Source organism: Cucumis melo, chromosome 11 (assembly GCF_025177605.1).
Source record: "Cucumis melo cultivar AY chromosome 11, USDA_Cmelo_AY_1.0, whole genome shotgun sequence".
Taxonomy (NCBI): Eukaryota; Viridiplantae; Streptophyta; class Magnoliopsida; order Cucurbitales; family Cucurbitaceae; genus Cucumis; species Cucumis melo.
Window position 1 is genome coordinate 8074454 of NC_066867.1, and position 16787 is coordinate 8091240.

The 16787-nt window shown below is 35.7% G+C and overlaps 1 protein-coding gene across 1 annotated transcript in view; it reads right to left on the reverse strand.

Annotated features, from left to right (window-relative positions):
* Window positions 1-15250, reverse strand: part of LOC127143904 (xanthine dehydrogenase 1-like) — a 35147-nt gene extending 19897 nt beyond the window's left edge. The window contains exons 1-4 of the mRNA XM_051079195.1: window positions 15059-15250; window positions 14160-14294; window positions 13820-13963; window positions 13630-13725 (exon numbers count right to left, since the gene is read on the reverse strand). Coding sequence (XP_050935152.1) covers window positions 13630-13725; window positions 13820-13963; window positions 14160-14294; window positions 15059-15250 — 567 coding nt within the window. The remainder of the gene's footprint in view (window positions 1-13629; window positions 13726-13819; window positions 13964-14159; window positions 14295-15058) is intronic.
* Between the last annotated feature and the right edge of the window lie 1537 nt (window positions 15251-16787).

Genomic DNA, 16787 nt, shown 5'->3' on the forward strand with positions numbered 1-16787 from the left:
GTCTGGGTTGTCGAGTTATTTGCGTTATCCCTACAGCCCCAAGGGCTATCATAGATCGAGATGAAGGATAGAAGGATTTTATACTTGAATCTCGGGCAAGATTAAGGAGAGAAGTGTAATCTCAAGGCAATCTTGATGCTTATGCGATCAAGATAAAGAACAAAATGCTTATAAAGATAGGATCACGAGAATCTGGGGACCAAGTTCGATTGAGATTGGATGTAAAGAAGCAAGTCTAAGGAGATCTCGGGCCATCTTGAGGACAAGTTCGATCGAGATTGAAGACCAAAAGAGAAACCTTAAGGGCTCTCCAGGCTAACTTGGGACAGTGTTTGGTCGAGACTAGAGGCAAAAGAAGTAGGCATTTTAATGCCAGAAAGGTTAAGAATTTTGGTGTAACAAGATAAGAGAGAGTCGATAAAGATATGGTTAGCATTCCAAGGGAATGCCTAATCCTAAGTTGACTCGTGTAAAGTTATATAAGTAGGACGTGACAAGCTAAGAGTGGCTTAAGTGATGACTAATTAGATTAAACGATTGAAGGAATTAAAGAAGTGTAATCTTAGGCAATCTCGGGATTGAGTTCGATTAAAGGAATTAAAGAAGGTATTTTTATTCTGTTAGTTGCCAAGGTTGAGCTTCTTGTTGAGGAAGTGCTATGTGAGAAGATAAAGTGAATTCTGAAAAAAGAATCAAGTATTTTTGTGAGTGATTTTCATAAAGAAAAGATATGTTTTAAAAGTATTCGATCTGAGCATGTAGTTATGTATAACATTTTCTAGATATCTATATATTGTTGTGTTGATATTGATGTTTGTTTTTTAAAGGGGAAAACTATTAATTTCTATGTAATGATTGTGATGGTTATAAGCGAGTAAACCATTAGCCTTATTCCTATCAAGTGAGCTGCTATTATGTGGTGTGCACGTAATATGTAAAGGCGTCATGTGGATGACCTATGCATTGAGAAATGACGAAGGGAAATTACTAGATGCTGTTGATGGAGTGAACATCACAGTAGTCTAAAGCAAGATCATAACAGGAGTAAATCCTAGTAGTCTTGAGGTAGGGAATGGATCATGTTTTTTATGGAAAGGAATAAGAGTAAGCTAATGTGTGTTTTCTGTGATTTAATGAAAAGGGGAATTGAGCCTATGTTTATGAAATGAAAAATGATTTATGTGATTGATTTGCATTCCCCAAAAGGTATTTCTAAACTCTCACTCACAAAGTCCTTGACTAATGTTTTAAGTTTTCTCATGGTAGGTTATCATGCTAGGTAAAGAAAGATAAGGTGAGTTGCTATGTGTTGAGGCGAGTAAGCTAGGTGTTGAGTTGAAAAGCTATGTTAGCTAGGTACAGAAGGCCTAAAGTTTATGTTTTAAGTCGCGTTGCAAAGAAAGCAGGAGTTATGTTTGTATTTAGTGTAAAGTATTAAGTTAATAAAGAGAAGAAGTTATGTTTATTTCGATGCATTGTTCTGTGCTAATTGCTTAGTAGTTAAAGAACTTAGATAAAGCTAAGTTAAGTGAGTTAAGTTGATTGTTCAAGTATTTTTCGCTGCACTATATTGTGAAAGTCTCTTGAGTTCAATAGTTGAAGCTTTGCGTTGAGGCTTGTTTAAAAAGATGTTTCAGACGTTCAAGGTGCTATCTCGTAGGGAAATATGTGATGATTGTCTAGGTGGCACGTCTCCACTTGGTTGCATAAAGTGACTTTTTGGTCGCAGTGTGACAGATGGTATTGGAGTAGAATTTTGGGAAATCTAAAAGACTTATCAATGAATTTTTTGGTAGTGGGTGAGTAAAAGTATAAGCTGAGTTTAAGTGGTGTGATATCAAGTTGATATCTAAATGGAATAGGTGCAAGTTTGTAAGTTGCTGTTGTGGAAAAGTCTAACTAAATTTTGAGTTATTCTTGGAGGAAACAATAGACATCATGCCACGAAGAGGAAAATAACAAGCCTTGGATTATGAAGGACAATCAGTTAATGTGCAAGGAAGGAGAGAAAAGAGCAATTGTTTACTAGAGTGAATTCGGTGAACTGGTTTGACATTGAAAGATTGAAGGCATTAGGAGCTATAACCTTTGAAGGAACTACAAATCCAACTGATGTGGAGAAGTGGATGAGCTTGAGTGAGACATATTTTAAGGTGATGGATTGTCTTGAAGGGAAAAGGGTTAAGTTGGCCATGTTCTTGCTAGAAGGAAGTGTTTAGGATTGGTGGATCCTATATGTGGCAAGAGTAAAAGGAGTAGATTTTGTTACTTAGGAATGATTTTAAAAAGGATTTTAGGAAAAGTTCTACTCTCGTTCGTTTGTTGATGCGAAAAGGCATGAATTCCTAAGTTTGGTGTAAGGTGAAATGATTATCATAGAGTATGAAAAGAAGTTCACTGAGTTAGCAAGGTATGCGATAGCCTATGTAATGGATGAGAAAGATAAGTGTAAGCTTTTTGAGGGAGTATTGAGGGCAACCATTCAAACTCCAGTGACAACGAGTACAAATTGGTCAGATTTTTCTTAGGCTGTTGAGTCAACCATGTGGGTTCAAAGGTGTTTGACTGAAGGAGAAGAAAATAAAATTTTAAAAAAGAAGAAGTCAAGTTCGATGGTAAGTAGAGTAGAAGAAAAGGAAAGTGGCAAAGAAGCAAGTAAGTACTTTAGCCAAGGATTGCATTTTTCTAGCGATCAAAGACCAAGGTTTGAAGAGTTTGGCAGGAGACAAATAGGGGCAAATAGACCCAAGATTTTTTTGTTTAAAATGTGGCCAAGTTGGTCATTACCGTGATGAATGTCCTAATAGCCATAAGGGATAAAAGATGGCAAGGAACTAATGTGAACAAGAGTGGCTTCTCACTTTGTTCAGCAAGTTATGCGATGAGGTCCTGTTGGACAAAGGAAAGAAATTTATGGAGTAGAATTTCGAGGACGAAATTCCAAAAAGGGGGGAAGAGTTGTGAGATCCGTGTTAGGACAAAAGTGTAATCTTGGGGCTGTGGTAGACCGAGATGAAGGATAGAAAGGTTTTAGAGTTAGATCTTATAGAGTCATGTAGAATCCTAGGAAAGATTAAGGATAAAAGTGTAATCCCGAGGCCATCTCGGTGCTTGTTCGACAAAGATGAAGGAGCAAATGCTTAATAAGTTAGGATCTCAGGCAATCTCAGGTCCGAGTTTGATCAAGATTGGACGTAAAGAAGTAAGTCTAAAGAGATCTTAGGTCATCTCGAGGACAAGTCCAACCGAGATTTACAGCCAAAAGAGGAAATTTAAGGGCTCGTGAGGCTAACTAAGGGCAGTGTTTGGCCGAGATTGGAGGAAAAAGAAGTAGGTGTTTTGAAGCCATAAAGGTTAGGCATTTTTGTGTAACCAGATAAGAGAGAAACAATGACAAAGATAAGGGCAGCATTTCAAGGGAATGCCTAATTTTGAGTTGGCTCATGTAAAGTTGTAAGTAGGACGTGGCAGGCTTAGAGAAGCTTAAGTGATGTGTAATCAGATTAAATGATTGGTATAGATATGATTGAAGGAATCAATGAAGCTGTTGTTATTCTGTTAGTTGTCGAGGTTGAGCTAGTTGTTGAGGAAGTGCTAGGCGAGAAGAGAAAGTGAACTAGGCGTTCTAAGAAGAAGGGAATTAAGTATTTTTGTGAAGAAAAGACATGTTTTGAAAGTATTCTTTCGGAGTCTGTAGTTATGCATAACACATTATTTTGTATATCTTTATATTATTCTATTGATATTGATGTTGTTGTTTGAAAAGAGAAAACTATTGATTTGTACGTGATGATTGTAATGCTTGTATGCGTGTAAACCATTAGCCTTATTCGTATCAAGTGAGTTGCTATTATGTTGTGTATATGTGTGTAAAGGCATTATGTGGATGACTAGTCCAACGCGAAATGATCCAAGAAAATTCTCGGATGCTGCTGATGGAGTGAACATCACAATAGTTTAAACACAAGATGCCAGCAAGAGTGAATTCTAGTAGTCTTGGCGTAGAGAAATATTAATAAGAGGAAACTAATGTGTGATTTTTGTGATTTAATGAAAAGAGGCGTTGAGGCTATGTTTGTGAAATGAAAAATGATTTATATGATTGATTTGTATTTTCCAAAAGATATTTCTAAGCTCTCACTCACTAAGTCCTTGACTTATGTTTTAAATTTTCCCTCCTTAAGTTATATGGCACTGAAGCCAAGTAAAGAAGGGTGAGGTGAGTTGCTACGACTACAAGAAATTGGGATTCTCTTGCTGCATAAACTGATGTTAGAGAAAACAATGTCAGGAGACAGGTGTTCCCCTAACGCACTATTCCTACGCCGGTGAAGTTCACATATCCTAATGTTATGAAACCGACGTCAGGCTAAGATGGAATTCTCCCGAAGTAACATGAATCTTGGGGAATGTGTGACAATTAAATATATATTCGATTTTTTCTAACGTCTTTTCAGAGACGTTGGTGTAAGGTGTCAAGAAAAATCAAATATATTATTTAATTGTGACACGTTCTTTGATGCCATATAGCAAAAGTCGGACTTTGGCTTCAATTGTTGACGTTTTTAGAACCACCGTCGAGGGATAGGAAAAAATTAAATAATATGTTTCCTTTCTCCCAATGTGCCATGCACAACATCGAGATAAAGGCTAATACATTTCGACGCCATTAGTAATGCATTGAAATTATTGTTCAACAATACCAACGCATTACTCGGACTGGACGTTTTCTGTCAAAGTTTTCGTGGTACATTGAGAGTGCCCTTATAAAAAAAAACTCTTTAAGTTCTACAAAACACATAAACGAAAAAGAAAGAAAGAAAGGAAATGACAGAGAGGTCGAGAAGAAGAAGAGAGTTTTTTGTCCGCCACTCGGTACCATTCACCTCTTTCCCGTCGCCACCATCTGTCGTCTTTGTCGCGATCACTTCTAACTCTGGTAAATAATTTAGTTTTTTGTTTTTGCTTTTGTTTAGGTTTTAGGATTAGATTAGTTTAGGTTTAGGTTTAGGTTTTGTTTGAAATTAGTTTTATGATTTTGGGTTTGAATTTGTTTTGTGATTTAGTTTTTGAATTTAAATTTTGTCTGTTTTATGGATTTGAGAATATAAATTTTGACAATTGATATTTTAAGGGAGGTTGTGCATTGAAAATTACAGTTGAGGGGGTTATATGTAGAAATTTTTGCTAGGAGGGGGGTTCGAATTGAGAGCTTGAGGAGGGACAGGTTGAATTGAAAATTAAAGAGGGTAGTATTCAATTTGAGAAAGGGGGTGTAACGATTTCAATATTTGTCTTTGTGAAGGCTGTTATTGTTTTATAATTACTGTAATTTGTGGTTGAGATTTGTTTTGGTTATCTTGTGGTTATGGTAGCCTTAGTTCAAAATTAGTCGTTTTTTTAGTAGTTTTGTTTGTTGGAACTGTTAGGTAGTTTCTAAATATTAAAGTAATTTGTTGTTGCTTTGTTACGGCTATCATGCAATTATGGTAGACTACTCAGTGCAAACTTAGTTTTGAATTTGTTAGAATTTCTGAGGGTTTGAAGATGTGTAGGGGGTTGTAAAGTATGTTGGAAGGGGTAGGCAGGTTCAAAAGATTGAAGTTGTTTGTGGTGGCTATCCTACAGTTATAGTAGCCTATGTAGTTTAAACTTAGCTTTAGTGAAAAGTTTGGGAGGTTGGGCGTAGCTTATTCAGAGGAGTAAGTTTAGGATTTGAGAGGAGGAATATACGACTAATCAAGCCTACTTAATTTTTAAGTCTTTAACGATGGATAAGGGTTGGATGAAACTTAGGAATAAGTTCTCCGTTAAGTATATAGAAGAAGTGGACCAATTTTTAAAGGTACCAAGTTTGAAGTCGATGATTACAGATGAATAAGGTGTCCATGCAAAAGATGTATGAAGTCAAATTGGGACTCATTAGAGGGTGTGGAGCAATATCTATTAACTATTGGAATATCTCCCTCCTACATAGAATGACTGTGTCATGGAGAGCCAATTATATTTCATAGAGGCATAGAAAGCTTTGGTGAAGGAACTAGTAATAACCAAATTCATGAAGAAGATGAAATATTTCGTAAGCTGAATGGTTTACAAGGTCTGATTGAACACAAATAGGAAACGGAGGAAGTTTTAGAGAATGAGATTTCGTTTAATATTGGGGTAGATATAGAACGGAGACAACAAACATATTTCAGGACTTATTGAATAAAACACATGGATTTCAGGTTATAGAAATGCATGAGAGAGAAAATCTGTCACATGATTTCTTCTCACTTACGCTAGGACCATCACTTGACGTTTGGTGTTCAATGGATGCATTGTCGATGAGGTGAGATTTCACACTGCAGGATGTGATTCCTGATGCTCTACATAAAACAGTAGAGTCATGGTAATCGGTGAAAGCATTTGTAGTAGAAGTGATGACAACAACTTCTATGGTGTGTTCTGGATGAAGTGTTGGATGTTCAATATCCGATGGAAAGACGTGTTTGGCTATTTAAGTGTAGGTAGTTTAACAATGACAGTAACGAAAGCCAAAGGGCACATGTGGAATTAAGATATAAATCAACCAACAAGTCTCGTTTTTAGTTCGCTACGGAACTAGTCATTCTCGCGACATAGGCACATCAAGTATTTTCCATAGAGGACCCAAAAAATGGTACCAATTGAAATGTTATTCAATTGGCCCAAAATAAGCATATATGGGACATGCTTGAAGTGGATGATGTTGAAAAGAGCAACTAAATGTACTGGAAAACATTGTCAGACATCTAATAGATGAACACATTGAGGATGACACTCTGTGCAGACCTGACATTGATCTTACAATGGTTGAAAGACCACTACTACAAATTTGGGTTTCAATGACACTAGTAATCAAATTATTGTGTCGTTAAAAGTAAAAAAGGGTGGGGTGGAAGAAAAATGTGTCGTTAAAACTAACAAATGCAGACTTTTTAACGACACATTTTTTGCGTCCTTATTTAATGTTTCTTGACAAAAATTTTGCGTCGCTAATTAACGACAAAATTTATGTGTCATTAAAAAGTTATTCAAATAAAAAAAATAATTTTATTAATCCTTGACACAAATTTCCTTGACAAAAATTTTGCGTCGCTAATTAATGACATAATTAAAGTGTCATTAAAAAGTTATTCAAATAAAAAAAAATTATTTCCTGACACAAATTACAAGTGTAAAAAAAAATCCCTAACTTGACCATTCGCGTCGCCTCCCTGCCTTCGACGCCGTCTCTCTCAATCCAATCTTCGTCGTCGTCTCCCTCCGCCCTCCACCACTCGCATATCTTAGTCGTCGTTTTCGTCCGCCACCCACCACTCAAAGCCCTCCGACCTCAGCCGTTTTCTCCCTTCACCATCCATCATCGTTGTCGTTTTCTCCCTCCACCAACCAATCGACCTCAGTCGTTTTCTCCTTCCACCATCGTTGCCGTTTTCTTCCTCCACCAACTGATCGATCGTTGCCGTTTTCTCCCTCCACCATCCACCGTTCGCATCTGATTTTCGGCCGCCGACATCGTCTCTTTCAATCCAATCTCTTCCATCGTTCAGGTAATTCCGTCGTCAATGTAACATTCTGTGTTTTTGTTTTGTTCAATTTATGGTGTTTTGGGATATGGGTATTGTTCTTTGACCTCTCTTTTTGGTCTTATGATACCATACCATTTTTTGGGAATTCTAACATGAATTTGATTCTTTGTTTTCCTAATCTATTGGGTTTCTTCTTCCCCTTTGTTGGAATATTGGGAATTTGGTTGGTTGTTATTCAGCTGTTTTTTGGCCTATTGTTCAAGAAAATTCTATTGGGTGTAAACTAAAGTTGGTGACTGATCTTGGTTTTTTCTATTTCTTGTTTTCATTGTTTTTCTCTTGTTTATCGAGCTTTTTTTAATCCCTTCAATCATGGAGCTATTTTGTTATATAACTACAAAGGAGTGACCTTATTGTCTTTGGAACAATGAAGAATCACTTGGAACCTATACAATATAGAATTATAGACAGAAAATTTTCAATGTATAATTGAAAAGTGATTGATACTTTTCACATACAAACTCTTCAAGTGAGGGAAAAGAGAACTTAATGGAACGCAATAAGAGAACCATAAAAAAAGTTGTCTAGTGGATTTGAGAGCTAAGACATTTTTCTGGTGGCCTTTTTCTGTCGTTGAACTTGTTGGGCTCTTTTTTTCTTTTTTAACTTAAGACTGATAAGTGTTTGTTTATTTTGGTTGTAACTTTGGGGTTCTTCTCGTTCGAGTTGTTTTTGAAATCTTGTAGATTTGTGTGTATTTACTGCACTTTGGAGTTTTTCAAGTACTACTTTTCTGTTTTCACAAAGTTCACAAATATTCTTCAGACACTCATCCCTTTATCTCCTTAATCCAATTCATTATCGGTGACTTTTGATAAGTTTGAAGAATAAATTTATAACAACGTTTGAATTGTAGCGATCAATGAACAGAGGATGATTGGAAAGGAAACCAGACTAATATTTCTCCTCAAATTTCGTTTCTAAGTGAAAAAAGAAGTAAAGTTTGACCATATTTGACAAATGAGATATCATTTCTTGTCTCTGGTCCCTTCTATATTAGCAATAATGATCGATTGCAATGATCATAATATAATAGGTAGAAATAAATATGGAACCGTGATAGGAACCGAATTTCAATATGAAATTCCTGCAGCTTTTTATTAGTAAATTTCAGTAAAAGGATTGAATCAAGGAGATCTTTGAATCTTATTTTAGTGTTCCATCATCACCAGCAACAGTTTTGATGTGACCACATTAGAAATTTAAGCAAAATAGCTTAGCAACCTCTTCAGCAAATATTTCTCTGCTTTTCATCATTGATAACTTTCTCATAAATGCATAAATATTTAAGATAAGACTCAGAAGAGGCACCCCTGTATTGTTCGTTTTTGCTTAGTCATACATTGAAGTGGAACAAAATCAATAGCTTTGAGTTTGATTGAGTTAACAAAAACTTGGAACAACACCTGAGAACTTCTACCACATCTTCTTTGACAAGATTTAGTGATTATTCATATCATTTTGAATGGTTCATGCACTTCATTTGTGTTTTCTTTGGACCAAAGTTATACATTAATAGAATAACCTTCTACACTTGTATCCTAACTTTTACTAGTCAACGTTGAATTTCACTATCAACTATCATCTTTTTAGGGAGCTTTGTCTTGCTCCTATTTACATAAAAACACAATAAACTAATCATCATTAGATACAAAAAATCATTCAAACATGTTTCCTATCAGAATACCAAGCTATGTCTAATCGCTTGGATTACTAACTAATACAAAGTTTGCTTGGCTAGTTCATTGTTTGCTTCGTAGGCTACTTGCATTGTGGTCCTAATTCCGTGAACTGTTTGTTTTGTTACTGTTAGATTGAGAGGGATTTTTTCTGTTTTGTTACTATTAGATTGAGAGAGATACTTTATGGTCGTAGGGCCTGGTTGGAGTTTCTTATCTTTCAGTTTTATGGTTTGTAAGACATGAGTATTCTTTAAGGACGGTTTAAAATATCAAGTTTTATGGTAGCCATTAGGTTAGCTCCATTTTGAAACTCGTTTTTGACACTTGCAAGTCTTTGTGTTTTAGGAATAGTTGTTGAAGCGCATCACATTTGCCACACCGTCAAATTCAATTTCTGGTTACCTCCGTGAAGTTGTGTTCCGCTGTTGATTGCTTCTCCTTGCTCCCTCTTTCATCTGCTTCGTTCTCCGTTCATTCCGGTTCGCTCCCTTCACTCTCTTTTCTTCCATTCACATTTTTTGGCTGAAATTTGAGTTCTTTGATTGCTATTTTGAATCCTATGTTATTTTTTACTGTCCACTGCTGCCATTCCTTGCAAATTTATCATCCAGTTTAGATTATAAATGCACACTATCGACAAGCATGATTTAGCAAGTAACAAAGCACAAAATGAGAATAGTGTTAAAACTAAGAACTTTAACTTCTAAGTCTAGAAACATTGATAATAGAATTATGTCCTTGAAATATAAAGACTTGGAACTTCTGGCGCTTGAGAATTGCAATACAAGATATATAATGGCAATACACTAACCATTTCTAATGATCCAATCTGAAGCTTGTTAAAGATTAGGTACTTTTTTCAAACACTTCAGCTACCTAACTCATACACCATACCAATGACACAACGACTAAAGAAAACATCACATTCATCACATTTTCCCATAACTACTTGGACCCTTCAACCTTCCATGACAAAGTATAAGACGAAATAGTTACTACTAAGAGATAACAACCTAAGAAAAATCATCCTAGGCATGTTACATGGATAATGCTCAAATTCTAAACTTAAATTAGGTTAGTTGAGATGTAAGAGAACCAAGCCATAATTCCAACATATAAAACAAGTCTTTGTTTCCTGCAGATGTTTTTTTCTTGATCTCTCATCTACTTTCTTTAACTCCATCACTTACCAAACAATGACGAGACAAATGCTTCATTTAAAAGATATTGGTCTAAGAAGTAATTGCAAAACACACTTTTAATGGAAAAAGGAGACTGCTTTTAGCTTTTAGCACTTTTAATTGTTTCTTGTCACTCCTCTCGTTTGTATTCTTCAATTTTTGTTGTGTTTTTTTTTTTTACTGCTGGAAATGATCTTCTTACCTTAAATACCTGAGAAGTGATGTTCGATGATTGTTTTTTCTTTTCTCTTCGTGGCCAAGAAGAGCGTTGTTTGTCTGTTTCCTTTAAAGAAATGAAGAATGATTGTTGATTTCCCGTTTTGCTGTTTTTTTACACTGTTTCTTGTTATTTTGGTGGCTAGTTAGCCAGTCACGCATCGACTTAGTAGCTGTTTGTTCTATGTGAATGGTCAGTAAGCTCACCTAAAGCAATGTTGTTTGACAACCGTTATAGGGAAGGTAGATCGTGTAGTTTCTCTTCAAGGCTGTGAAAGTACATGTCTCAAATCATGTTTAATTGTATGGCTGAATGGAGAAACTGAGTAGGTTATGAGTTACGAACTTCAAGTGTTTTTTTTTAGATGGTTTTAACTTTTTGGTAGGTGATGAGTTACAGACTTACACTTATGTTTTGTTAGATCCTTTTGAAAGTTATGCTTATGCACGTTGTGAATACTTTGTAGGTTGGTTTAAGACTAAGATTGTTGAACTTACACACTTGGTTGCCAATTAGGCCAGAAAGTGCTTTTTTTCGACTTCTTTTAACTTTTTGAGAGGTTATGACTTACGAACTAACACTTGAGCATTGTTAGGTCATTTGAAATTGTCAGGCGTTTATCTTCTCCTCTTTTTAGAAGCTGCACTATTTTAGGTTTTATTCTCTGTTTTGTAATTCTGATTTTACTGTTGCTGATGCTATTTTATTAGTGCTTTCGAGTTTTCTTCTCTTGTAATAGTTATAGAGAGCTTTACTTTGGAGCTTTTATGTATTTTGATTTTCTTTTTAGATATGATGAGGGTGCTAGAGGGTGTCAATCTAGTTGAGATGTTCAGGTGCACCATTTGATCCTAGTATGTACTTGTACTAGGAGAATTTTTTCTTTCTTTTCATTAATTCAATGATAAGTGTGTAATGTATTTTCCTTAAAAAAAATTGAGTTATGAAGTCTAGGAAGTTGTGAACTTCTAGGACCCCAATGTAAGGAGTTGATAAGGTATAAAATTATTTGTATTTAGCAATGGAACCCACAAACTCATTGGGCCAAACACACTATAAGTGTACGAGTAAAGATGATGATCCAAGAAAAGGAAAATTTTCTTACCAAAGAGAGCTCCGCAGGTGCTGGGAACTCTAGAAGAATATATGGGTTGCTTAGAAATTTTGGGGGTTTACATTTATAGGTTGCCAATGAGAGAATGATAGACTACTCTCATATTAGGAATTCACCTCTTAACGGATGGCAAGGATTATTCAATCTAATATTGGAGTTGGCTTTTGTGGAAACTCCATAATAGTGGCCAAACCTCTCAATAGGCAGAGTGAAAATCAGCTTCAAAATTTTTTCCTTGATGCCTATGCCACTGAAGCATTGCTCTATACTCCATGGAACATTTTGCAAGGCTACAACCAAGACCAGGGATCACAAGGGAACGCATTTTTGTATAATGTGAAGACTCTACCTTGGACGTCATAATATATTGATAATAACAGAAATGATTACAACAACCACCTTTCGAGAGGGTGGTACTCTCCCAATTTTGGATATTCTCCACAACTTAACGAAACACAAAACATGTCCCCTTTACTTACTCACCCTCCTATTTATAACACGATTCACTAACTACACCCTATTTAATTACCATTATATCCCTTATTAATATAATTACCATTATACCCTCTTGCCTAATATCATACTTATCTAGGTACCTTACATATAACTCAGGAGAGCTTTACACACATTAAAAAGCCTTTGATGTGCATTTGGGTTGCCAAGAGCTTTCCAAAATTGAGGTTTCTTCAGTTTCCAACAGAGAATGGAGGATTCATTCTTCTAGCCTCTATCAAGGTCCGAATTTTAGTGTCAGAGAACTTTATTTCCTTGTTGGGCAACGATCCTTGAATTAGAATCCATGGTTCATTCTTTGTACTTGTCTTTAGTTGCACACCATTGATGCCTAATGCATTTCGATCATAAATCCTTCAAATTTGAGGATTGTTCACACTAAACAGGGAATGAAATTGATCAGATATTAATAATACTCTGCTTTGTGTTAAATCAAACCCCTATAAAGTTATTTTCCTAACATTGATTTTTACTTGTTGAGTCCTCACTTAACCTTTTGAATCAACTGGTGATGTAACACACTATCATGTTCTTAATCTCCCGCAACCTACCAGTAAAATGAAGAGAACTTCACCCACACTCTTATGCCATAACTACTTCCTACCTTCTGCTCCTTGAAATTTTTTACCAACTCAATCAATCTAGCAGCGCAATTCTGGTTTTACAAAGTTTGACATCGTTATAGGAAGCGACTCAACTTTACTCTCAAGCCTTCTGACTATTTCCATCCCTTCCCCATTATTTGTTGTACGAGATTATTGTCGTGACTCCTAGTTTTCGGTTATTCATCCCAAGAAAAAAAACGAAAGAAGGATTAGGGTCCTATTTTAGTCTCATTGTTGTCCATGTCCATGTTGTATAATCCAGAGTCGTTACTAGATAATTTCTGTGGTCCTTGAGTCCATTTTGTAATGTTTCTCAGTTCTCTAATAATTGATGGTTCTAATACCAGGAAATAGTATGCATAACACTGTGATTCCAAGAATCCATAGAAGACAATTATGGAGAGAAGTATCAAAGCCATAGGGAAGATTGATAAATATTTTACTTCTGCTCACTTTTAAGAGTAAGAATTTATGATGAGATATCTCATATAAATTTTCTGTGATTGGGAGAAAATATTGAAAATAATATCTCCACAAATAAAATTTGTGTGAACTTATGGAAAATATAGTTGGTGTTTAAGTGAAATGAAGTTGAATTTCCTGTAAAATGGTATACATTGCTCAAGTATCCAACTAAAAAGGTATAAATATTACAAATAAATCTCAGAACTTAGAGGAATATTAAAGGCAGAAGCAGCAACCTGTGCAACTTTTGTATGCAATCCTTGGCCCATTTCAACACCTCCATGCGTAACTAAAATTGTCCCATCAGTATAGACATGAACCAGAGCACCTGCCTACGGTCAATAAAATGTATGAGGTCAGATTTCTTATGGATGAAATATTACCCAGATAATAGCACGGGTATTTTCAGCAATGGTCTTTTCCCACCTGGTTCATTAGCTTTAGTGTAAATGATATGCCAAACTTTGTAGGAACCATAGCTACACCATGCTTCTTCCACCGATTTTGGCTGTTAAACTGTTCGACTTCTTTGCGAGCATTAGCAAAGTCACAAGATGTCTTAAGTTGATCCTATAGTGGGGCTAGGGTAGAGTATTCAACTTGTTGACCATAGTGAAGCATATACCCCTCGCCTTGGAAATTGATTTCCTACATAAATATAGCGTGCTAAGTAATGGTCACTGGGCTAAGAGAGCGACGTTAAGAACAATTATCGCTATTATTAACAAGATACCACAGTAATAACGATCACCATTATGAAACTTACCCTTATCTCTTCTGGGGTTTTCTTGAGTTCAACAGCAATTCTTTGAATCCAATTTTCAGTAATAAGCATGCCTTGAGGACCACCAAATCCACGGAAAGCAGTATTACTAGGAAAGTTTGTGAAACAAACCTTTCCCTGAATCCTCACATTTGGATCTCATATACATTATCTGAGTGAAACATAACACGTTCAAGGATAGCAAGAGACAGATCTAATGAATTTCCACCATTGTTGTAGATTTCCAAATCAAGAGCCATCACTTTTTCCCTCATTTGTGAACCCAACCTAGGTCAGTTGTTAAAAATCTTATTGTTATATGGTTTCATAACATTTCAATTAAAGAAAGGATACTTGCAAAAGCAACCAATTGATATGTTAAGAAATTATATTGACCATAAATCATCGACTAGGAGGTCATGTGTTCAAACTTCTGTTAGGTCATTTTCTCATTAATTAAAACTGATCCTCATTGATGTTATTTTTGAAACCACAAATCAGGGGAAGAGTAAAGAAACTAAATTTTCCGTAGTATCAGCTTGTGCTATTGAGTATATTGTTTAATGGTTATTAAACATGATCATTGGTACTCAATGAGATTAAAAAAGGCTCTGTCTTCTCCCTCTATGATTCCAAAAAATTTTCATATGTAAAAGATTTTAAATATAAAAGTAGGCATTGTCAAGTATTTTTGTTTAACTATATGCTTAACCAGTTATTGAGGAAGAAGTCTCTCCCTTTTTCATACTGGCTTGCTGTATATTACTGTCCAGGAAAGAGGGAATGTTTCTTCTGAATTATATAATACAACATTGACCCCATTCACGTGCTTATTTTCCCAACTTCGTAAAGATAAACATCAAATTAAAATCCAACAGTAAAGTCAGAGTGTAAAAGAACACCTTATACTTTCCGAGAAAGTTATGCTGCTGCCCTGTAATCATCATGTCTGTATCCCTGTCTAGTGTCAACTTCACGGGCTGATTCAACAAAAATGAAGGGACAGATGCTGCCGCAACATACACAACTGCCCTTGTTTCCTTCCCCCCAAATCCACCACCAATGCGTTTGGTCTTGCAAACTACTTTGGACATTGGAAGCCCAAGAACACTAGAAACATACTTCTGGTTGGGTAGGTTATGAGTTACGATCTTCAAGTATTTTTTTTAGATGGTTTTAACTTTTTGGTAGGTGATGAATTACAGACTTACACTTGTTTTGTTACGTCCGTTTGAAAGTTATGCTTATGCACGTTGTGAATACTTTGTAGGTTGGTTTAAGACTAAGATTGTTGAACTTACACACTTGGTTGCCACTTAGGCTAGAAAGTGCTTTTTTCGACTTCTTTTAAATTTTTGGGAGGTTATGAGTTACGAATTGACACTTGAGCATTGTTAGGTCATTTGAAAGTTCAAGTGATACTTACACACGTTTACAAGACTTGCTTAGTTCGTTTCAAACTATGTTTGTTGCACTTACATACTCGGTTGCCATTTTGAGTGTTTAAGTGCTCTTTTCACACTTTTTAAACATTGTTAAGTCGTTTTGAAAGTTCAAGTGACACTTAGACACGTTTTTAGAACTTTTTAGGTTCGTTTGAAACTAAATTCGTTCAACTTACACATCAGGTTGCCATTTTGGGTCTTTAAGTGTTTTTTCCACACTTTTTGAACTTTTGGGTACGTTATGAGTTACGAACTTGCATTTCAGCATTGTTAGGACATTTTGAAAAGTAATGTGATACTTATAAATGTGTTGAACGCTTTTTTGGTTGGGTAGGTTATGAGTTACGAACTTCAAGTGTTTTTTTTAGATGGTTCTAACTTTTTTGTAGGTGATGAATTACAGACTTTGCCCTACCACATCTTCTTTGACAAGATCTAGTGATTATTCATATCATTTTGAATGGTTCATGCACTTCATTTGTGTTTTCGGTGGACCAAAGTTATAAATTGAATAGAATAACCTTCTACACTTGTATCCTAACTTTTACTAGTCAACGTTGAATTTCACTATCAACTATCTTCTTTTTAGGGAGCTTTGTCTTGCTCCTATTTACATAAAAACACAGTAAGCTAATCATCATTAGATACAAAAAATCATTCAAACATGTTTCCTATCAGAATACCAAGCTATGTCTAATTGCTCGGATTACTAACTAATACCAAGTTTGCTTGGCTAGTTCATTGTCTGCTTCGTAGGCTGCTTGCATTGTGGTTCTAATTCCGTGAACTGTTTGTTTTGTTACTGTTAGATTGAGAGAGATTTTTTCTGTTTTGTTACTATTAGATTGAGAGAGATACTTTATGGTCGTAGGGCCTGGTTGGAGTTTCTTATCTTTCAGTTTTATGGTTTGTAAGACATGAGTATTCTTTAAGGAAGGTTTAAAATATCAAGTTTTATGGTAGCCATTAGGTTAGCTCCATTTTGAAACTCGTTTTTGACACTTGCAAGTCTTTGTGTTTTAGGAATAGTTGTTGAAGTGCATGACATTTGCAACACAGTCCAAATCAATTTTTGGTTACCTCCGTGAAGTTGTCTTCCGCTGTTGATTGCTTCTCCTTGCTCCCTCCTTCGTCCGCTTCGTTCTCCGTTCAGTACGGTTCGCTCCCTTCACTCTCTTTTCTTCCA